Source organism: Tyto alba, unplaced genomic scaffold (assembly GCF_018691265.1).
Source record: "Tyto alba isolate M040663 unplaced genomic scaffold, T.alba_DEE_v4.0 Super-Scaffold_38, whole genome shotgun sequence".
Taxonomy (NCBI): Eukaryota; Metazoa; Chordata; class Aves; order Strigiformes; family Tytonidae; genus Tyto; species Tyto alba.
Window position 1 is genome coordinate 7,757,720 of NW_024881313.1, and position 8,209 is coordinate 7,765,928.

At 47.4% G+C, this 8,209-nt stretch overlaps 1 protein-coding gene across 1 annotated transcript in view; it reads right to left on the minus strand.

The window, feature by feature from the left end:
* The window catches only part of ITGB8 (integrin subunit beta 8), a 47,274-nt gene extending 40,089 nt beyond the window's left edge, over positions 1–7,185 (minus strand). Inside the window, exon 1 of the mRNA XM_032991454.2 lies at positions 6,927–7,185. Coding sequence (XP_032847345.2) covers positions 6,927–7,053 — 127 coding nt within the window. The 5' untranslated portion in view covers positions 7,054–7,185. The remainder of the gene's footprint in view (positions 1–6,926) is intronic.
* Positions 7,186–8,209: the final 1,024 nt, after the last annotated feature.

Below are 8,209 nucleotides of genomic sequence, written 5' to 3' on the forward strand. Positions count from 1 at the left end.
TTGCTTTTCAATAAGGTTTTCAATCTTCAAACACGGTTACTGGCCCTGAGACAAATGGAATACGGCAAAAACCATCTGGGATTTTCGTCTAAATTATTTTTGTTACTTTTATGCTCTTTGAATGCAGAAACAGTCAGATGTCATATTTTAATTAACTGTGTGATAACAGCACAAAAGACTCTTAAGGTTCCATTTGATGATTAACAGTTGAATTACAAGTTCTTCAGATGCGAGTTAAACTATAGTGTGTTGCTGAATATATAGATCAAAAATGGATGAACACAAAGATCTCCTAAGAGAACACTGAGAAATTAGTTTCTCAAATAGGAGCTACATGCACTGTTCACAAACACTCAAAAAAAAAACCCCAACCCCAAAACCCAGCCATACATGTGTAGGAACAGACACTGGCCAAGCTCCATTTTAAGTTTATATAAGCCCGTTAGGTTTTTATAATTTGTAGGCGAGATTACACAAAACATGACCACAGGCTACAAAATATGCAGACTCACATACTAACCATATCTACTGGTACACATACACTGTCTGAATGTAAGATTCTGCTTGTGCTTCTGCAAGTAAGTATTCACATATGTCTATGGTATGCAGGTGCAGTTTAAATGCTCTGTAAGTGATAGCCTTCAAACACACAAATTCTAGATTTTAAACAGGTAGTGGTTTATTTAATGTTCTGAAGTAATGCCATAACATTTTTGACAGCAAAATGCAATCCAACAGTTTTGCTTAGATTGGAAGAGCATGCTTGGTGATGTCATCAGTTTTATATAGGTAATTTTGCATCATTTGTACTAGAGTGTAAGTTGTCTCAAGTTTTCTTATTTCCTGGGAGTCCTGTTTGTACAAAAAGATGAGATCTTGGTTCAGCTTTCCAGCAAGAAGCTCCCATCTGAGAAAAGCAAGTTGTCCTCAGGACAGTACTAACCCCTGCCACCCTGCAGACATGAAATGGAAATAAATTGTACTCTTAAGTACAGTACAACAAGTGGAATTCACTTAGCCTAATTCCCCTGAACACCAGGAAGGAACAGAATTTATTTTGGAAAGGCCAGTTACTGGTTTAATCAGACTTGGACTACTTTTGTGATGCCACCATACATCATGCAGCTGTATTCATAAGACAGCTACAACAACAGCAAAATACCAAAAATACTTCAGTTTTCAAGATTTGAACCCGATGAAATACTGCTGCAAACAACTTAAATCCCAAGTCAGTGGGCAGAGAAGGGTCCTGAAGAAAAAATAAAAATCCAACATCCAGGAACATCAGTCCGTCTTCCTGAAATCTCTCTCTCAATCTCTTTTACTAATTACAAATACTTCAGACTCATCACTGTCACCATGGGCAATAGCAGGCAGAAATCACTGCAAGTCTATGACAATGAAGCCATGGGAAGCATAGAAACATATGAAGAAAAAAGTCAGTTATGAGCTTTGCAAACTTCTGGATTTAGGCAAATATAGCCTCAGCTAGAAGTCGCCTTTTTGGCAGCTTTCTAATGCTGTAAATTCCAATCATCCTGAAACACTTACATTTTGCTCAAGGGGTTATTCTTGTTCTGCCACCAGAACAAGGGGGAATCCTGAATGGCTGGCACGAAGTTTTCTTTTCTTCTTGAAGAAAGGTTCCATTACAGTGGACAGTGAACTAATTCATTAGAGCCCTACTTCCTTCCCAAAAGCTAAACTAAATAGCCCAAGTCCATTTATGTAAACTGCCAAAAGAAAAAAAATGAATCTTTTAATAAAGTTCAAGTGCTTAGAGAAGAATAACAGACCATATCCTACTTTGTCCATCATAAATTATGCCTATTTAAGCAGACCAGAAAGAAGTATTACATCTTTCCACTGGTTAGACAGAAGTCAGCAATTAGTAATGGACACATACAGGAGCTTTGAAGACAGATTTTGCTGGAAAGGATGTAAATAGAAACAGAAACACCAAGGCCTTAAGAATTCTATTTAAAAAAAAAAAAAAACACACACACAAAAAGTTTATTAACAGAAAGGAATTGATATCCTTCTCCAGAATTTTGTTTTCAGTACATTCAACTCGAAAAGCCAGACTTATACCAATATGTCTGCAGTACCAGTTACAGTAAAAGCACAGGCTGGTTCACATATGTGATTCTTGAAAATGTAACATATGATTTTAGTATCATTAATGTATTTCAAGAACACTGAGTAAACTTTAAACCCCAGGACATAAAGCCATTCTGCTTGTCCTTCCTACCCTGACAGAACTCATTAAATCCCAACCACTGCCCAACCATACCTATCCCAATAGTAAACAAGTGCGGGTTTGCTATATGCAGTTTTAAAAATGTACATTGATGATAAAGCAAATAATTCATGTATGTAGTGCAGACTTTATTTGTACAGTAAGGTTAGTGTTTCTTATGTCAGGACTGTTCTAAAGAAGTGAGATCCCTGGCTTCTAAGGACTTACTCCTCAAAATAATGAAGATGAATCTGACATTCTCAAAAAGTCTTGATAAATATCAGCAGCCCATGTCAATTTACACAATTTGTAAATGTACTATCTTATGTTTCTCCTCTCATACCTCCTACCGTAGATTAGTAACTAATACAAATTGTACCAAATTCAAGACACAGTTAACACAGACATGTCATCATGAGTTCTTTCTAGGGACTTGAAAAATATTACCAGCATTTATGCACTTTGTGAAGTATAAGGGAGATTATAATTTGACGTTTTAATGTCTTGTTGAATTTATAACCAGATGAGGGCTTATTTGATTGAAGATTTTCTTAAGCTTCCGTAAAGCTCACATTCTGACATCTTTCTGACGCTTTGGGGGAGGTAAATTGAGCTTAGATTGTTCTTTAACGGAAAAATCAAATTTATTCATTCAGGTCCCTTGACTAATGGGGTATAATTCCTGTTTGCTCAGTTGTTGCAGTTCCAGCTCTTGAAAGATTAAGGACCAGAAAAGAAGCTACTGTCTCTTCAAAGTGCTGTGCTATTCCTGCTGCACGCAATCTTCAGGCTGACTTCAGAGTTTCCTTCAGCAACGGCATGTCCTAAACGACATGGAGACAACCTTCCCAGAGCACCAAGGGTATGGTTATTGCTCTTCTAGTTGGCAAACTGCCCATCTCCTCTCTTTTCCCAGTCTCACCCCATCTCAAACATCTGTAGCATGGAAACACTGTAAATACTATAAATGCAACCACCAGTATCATTCAACTCGCAAAAACCATAAAATAAAAAAACCTACCACATAAACCCCCTGATGAGACATGAAATTGCAACAGATTATGAGAAGTGTACAATCTGCAAAGCAAATTTATGCATACCATTGGCATAATATGCTCCTTGGGCAATGTGCAGACAAGCAAACTTCCCCCTCGCTATTCCTCAGAACTGCAACTTACAGCCCCCAAGCACCCAGGTTGGCTTTCACAAAGATGGTCCAATACCCCTAGGGAGCAGATCACCCACGCAGACTCAGGAAATTAAAAATGGGTTTTCTCTTCTTCTTGGATTGCTTTAAGCCTTAGGAAAAGCAGAACTGTCTCAGTGCTGAGTATCCCATACAACACAGCTTCTTCCACTGAGCCCCAAAAGGGGCCAACACAGAAGAGCAATCAACAGACAAACACCAATTAAAGCTATCATGATGTTTCATTTATTTCAGACTTTTGTGTGTGTGTGCAGGGACATTTCCTGACCACCTCTCTTTAAAAGCAGTTCTTCCATGGGTGGTTTGAATGACTTTTCCTATTCCTTTGAGAAGTAACACACTAATGATTTATGAAACTTTCTAATTAGAGGGGATACACATGAGAATCTGACATGACAAGACTGGCAAAACACCAAAGACCCAGATGAGGGAACGTTAATGAATCTGTTTGGCATCAGAAGTCATGCTATTGGGATAAATCAATTAACAGTTGTCCCTGTCGTGATCACAGTTCTTCTACTTTCCCCAAACCCCTAACTGATCTTTCCAAATGACACTCTGTAAAAGACTGAAAATACCAACTTTTTAAAGGGTCAAGACATTTGTCAACCATGACTATGTAACAGAATTGTTGCGTGACTGTTCTCCAACTCTTAAATTAGGGATGAAGTTTTTCAAGCCATCCCGTCCCTGTGTGCACATCATGTTTACTTGAGCTTCATACAAGAACGACTACTTAGATATTCCTGAAAGCACCAAATAACTTAGTTTTCCAATTTTAATAGACATAAAAACTGTTTCTGAGACACAGCTGAGATGTGAACCAATGTCCTCTGTTAACCATGACCAATCACTCGTTCCTCAGTATTTAAGCCTACACATTCCACGTGCTTATGCAGCAGATAAAAACTAAAGAGTTTCAATGGCTTAGTTTCTGAACAAGGCAAGGGAACTGACTGTCTCTACTGAAGTGAGCACTTACACAACTGGCTAACGCAATGCATACATGTGCTCTCGCTGTAGAATTCAGCTTTTATCCAGTTTACTAGTTTACATCTTTAGGAGCTTGTCTGATTTTAGTGTTCAGATATAAACTGGGGATCTGTAGAAATCACTGTGGAACTAGCTTCACTCTTATGTCAGGTATTTGTTTTAGTTGGCTTAGTGAACTGCAAATTTCCTTTGGTGAGACTTACTGAACAAGGGACTCTTTGTAGAAGGCGGCAATACTAACCGTTTTATCTGAGCTTACAGAATCTTTAATTTGGGACTTGCAACTTCACAGTGTTGTGAGATTTCCTTTTGAGCTCCTTATAACTCCAAACCTGGGGCCAAATTCTACCTTTCCTTATCCCCAAGCAATAACTTGCATCTCAAACTGCAGTTTGCAGAACAAATACCTCAGGTAGCATCAAAACACCAAATCCATTTTTTCAATTAGAAGAGCCACAAATGCTCCAATAAGAATGAATAAACTTGAGTTCCTTGTACATTTCATATTATTTCTCTTTTAGAACTGGAGATTCGATGCAGGTTCTGCCAACTCTGCACATAAATAAACTGAACGCGCTGACGGCACAGGATCAGCATGATGCTCTTCTCCATGCCCAGCACTGTCAAGGCAGAAGCAAGAAGAGCGAGTGGCTGCTTCAACAAAGCTGTGCTGCCAAGTAGCTGTACATGGAGCTGCTGCCCAGACTCTCTCTCAGAGCAGCCTGAAGAAGTTCAAAGAATCCAGGTGGTGCTGCACTGGCTGATAGAGCTATCACAACCAGAAGTAAAATGTATGCAACAACGACGACAACAACAATAATAATAATATTAATTGTAATGAAAAAAAAATCACGTGTTCATTCACAGAAAAACAAAACAAAACGCTCTTCTTGCTTCAACTGTGGCTTGAGCCTGTAAAGTGATTATGTATGAAGGAAAGAATTCAGTGTGACTTTCAGCTTTCATGAATTAGCAGAGGCTTCAAATGAAGAGGAAAAAACAAGGTCTATGTGAGTTACAGTCTGCCCAATCTGGGAGCTGTTGTCACAATAAACACGTAACCCATGATGTATCACCCATGTATATTTTCACTATCAAGCACAACAAAGAGAGTAAGCACCCTCTGGCACAGGAGCTCCATGCACCATGTGGCATTCTGTTTCGAGGCATTATTTGCACTACTGTGTACCCAGGAGCTATGCTCACGAGCAAGCACAGAACTGCACTCAGGCACAGAACTATCCTCTTCCATAAAGTTTCAATTACCCTTTCAACTCAATTACACTGCATAAAAAAGAATCTGGGAATACTAAATAGAAGATGTCATGTTTCATAAGAAATTTAATAATATTGCATTTTATTTTTCCTATTGACATTTAGTTTGGTTTTGAATTCAAAATATGAAGCCAAAACAGCAAAATAAATTATCCTATGAAAGTTAACAAATTATTCCATTGTTTTTAATAGCACTGGGCAAATCCCACAGAATTAGGCATGAATTTGTCACATATGCAATAGAGAACTTAAAACTAATACATTGTTCCCATTGTAAATCTTAATTTTAGAGGTTACATGTTAACATTTTAAATTAACTCCAGGCTTAAACTTGGAATATGCAATTATTCCACAAGGGGAACAAAAAAAAAAAAAAATAAGGAGAAATGATTGACAACTCGATCTTCTTTTCTGACCACTAGTAGTTAAGTAAGATCCTTTATGAAATAGTTGCCTAACCTGATAGCTCTGTCTGATCAATGGCTGTGCGATCCAAGGCAGGTTTGCACAAACTCCTCTCAGCCTGCATTCATCAAAACTGATGCCCGGGGGTTTGGGAAGCCCTTCCACAATCTGAGGGGTCACCCACGTTTAGCAGAGCCCTTGCCACCACCCGTACCGTAGCTCCCGGGGAAGTGCCCGCACCCAGGTTACCCCAAGGTAAAGAGGAGACAAGCCTTCCAGTAACTTTACCCATTTAACACCCTGCCGCTAATTGCCATATAATCGGTGTAAAAAAAAAAAAAAAAAAAAAAAAAAAGGGTGTTTTCATTCCCAAGAACTGTCCGCCCGCAGTTCGTGGCCCCCCGGGGGGTCCGTGTGCCCGCTCCCCGGAGGCTCGGGGCGGGGGGTGCCGGGGCCAGGCAGGACCCGCAGCACCCTGGAGCGCGACGCTCCCCGTGGGCTCCCCACGCTCCCGGGGCGCTGCCACGGGTGGGCAGCCCCCGCGACGGCCAGTTAAATCCCGGGCTCGCACTAGCGGCACTCGAGCCGTGTGAGGTTTGGGCAGGGGCCAGCCGCTCCAGCCCGGCTCTTCCACCCCCCCACCCCCCCCCCAGGTACCCTCCGGCGGCCCCGGCTGTCAGGGCAGTGCCCGGGGGCCAGCCACGGCGCCCGCCCACGCACGCCCCCCGCGCGAAAACCCAACCCGACCGCAACCCCGACCAGCCAAGGGGCCACGGCGAAGCAGCCCGAGGGGCTCGGTTAACTTACGGCGCTGGCAGAATCCCGGCACGGCCGCCAGCAGCCGGGCCGCCCCCAGGAGGGCTCCGGGGCCGCGCTGGCACTTGGGCACGGAGACGATCCCCGCGGTGAGGCACGCCAGCAGCGGCACCCACATCGTGCGCCGCGGCCGGCACCGCTCCCGCTCCCTCGCCCTCTCCTCGGGGCCGCGTCTCGGCGCCGCGGCGCGTTCAGTCCCGGCCCCCGCGGGGGCGGCGGCGGCGGCGGCGGCGGGGCCGGGGGAGGGGCGGCGGCGGGCCCGGCACAGGTAGGGTGCGCGGCGGCGGCGGCGGCGGGGCGGGCGCGGGCCGCCGCATCTCAGGGGCAGCGCCCGCCGCGCCCCCGCGCCCGGCGAGGGGCGGCCCCCCGGCGGCGGCGGCGGCGGCGGCGCGGCCCCGGCTGAGCGCGGAGAGCGGCTCCCTCCATCCGCCTCCAGCCCGGCGCGCAAGGGGCGCCCCGCCGCCCGCCCTGCCCGGCCGCGGGGAGGCACTTAGCACCGCGCGGGGAGCGGCGGCGGCCCCGCACCTCCCTCAGGGAAACAACAGCCCGGCCGCCTGTCCCCGCCCCCCCCGCCGGCTGCCGCCCCCGCCGCGGCGCCGCTGCCGCCAGGTGGGCGCTGCCCGCTGCCGGGGCCGCTGCTCCGCGCGGCGCGGCCGGCGTTGGGAGGGAGGGAGGGGAGCGGGCACGGGAGCGCGGCCGCCTCCCGCAGAGCCCTCGGGCCCCGCCGCGGCCGGTGCGCGCCGGAGCGGCGCGTCCCCCGTTCCCCCCCCCCCCCCCCCGCCCTCCCCGCGGTTGCTAGGAGACGGCAGCGGGGCCGGTTCCGCGGGCGGGGGCGGGGCGCGGGCCCGGCTCGGTGGTGAAGTCACTGCGCCCGCCCGCGCCTCTTTGTTCGGCGGCGGCTGGCAGCGCCCATTGTTCGCACCGCCGCCGCCGCGGGGAGGCAGGCGAAGGTCACCCGCGGACACGGCGCCGCGCCCGCCCTCGCCGTCCCTCGGCCGCGGCGGGCAGCCCCGGCGGCGTCCCTCCCGCCCTGCGATGCCGGCCGCCGCCGCCGCCGGGCCCCCGTGCGAACCGCGCACCCGCGCCCCGTCGCTGCCCCCCGAGCGCTGAAGCACCCCCGTGGGCGCCCCTCGGTGCGGGACGGCAAACCGCCCCCTCTACCCCCCGCCGCCGCCGCCGCCGCCGGTTACTTCGCGTTACCTAAAAACACCTCCCCTCCTTTTATCGCTCCTATCGCCCTCCCCGAGTAATTTCTGCTCGGAGTTTCCACCCCT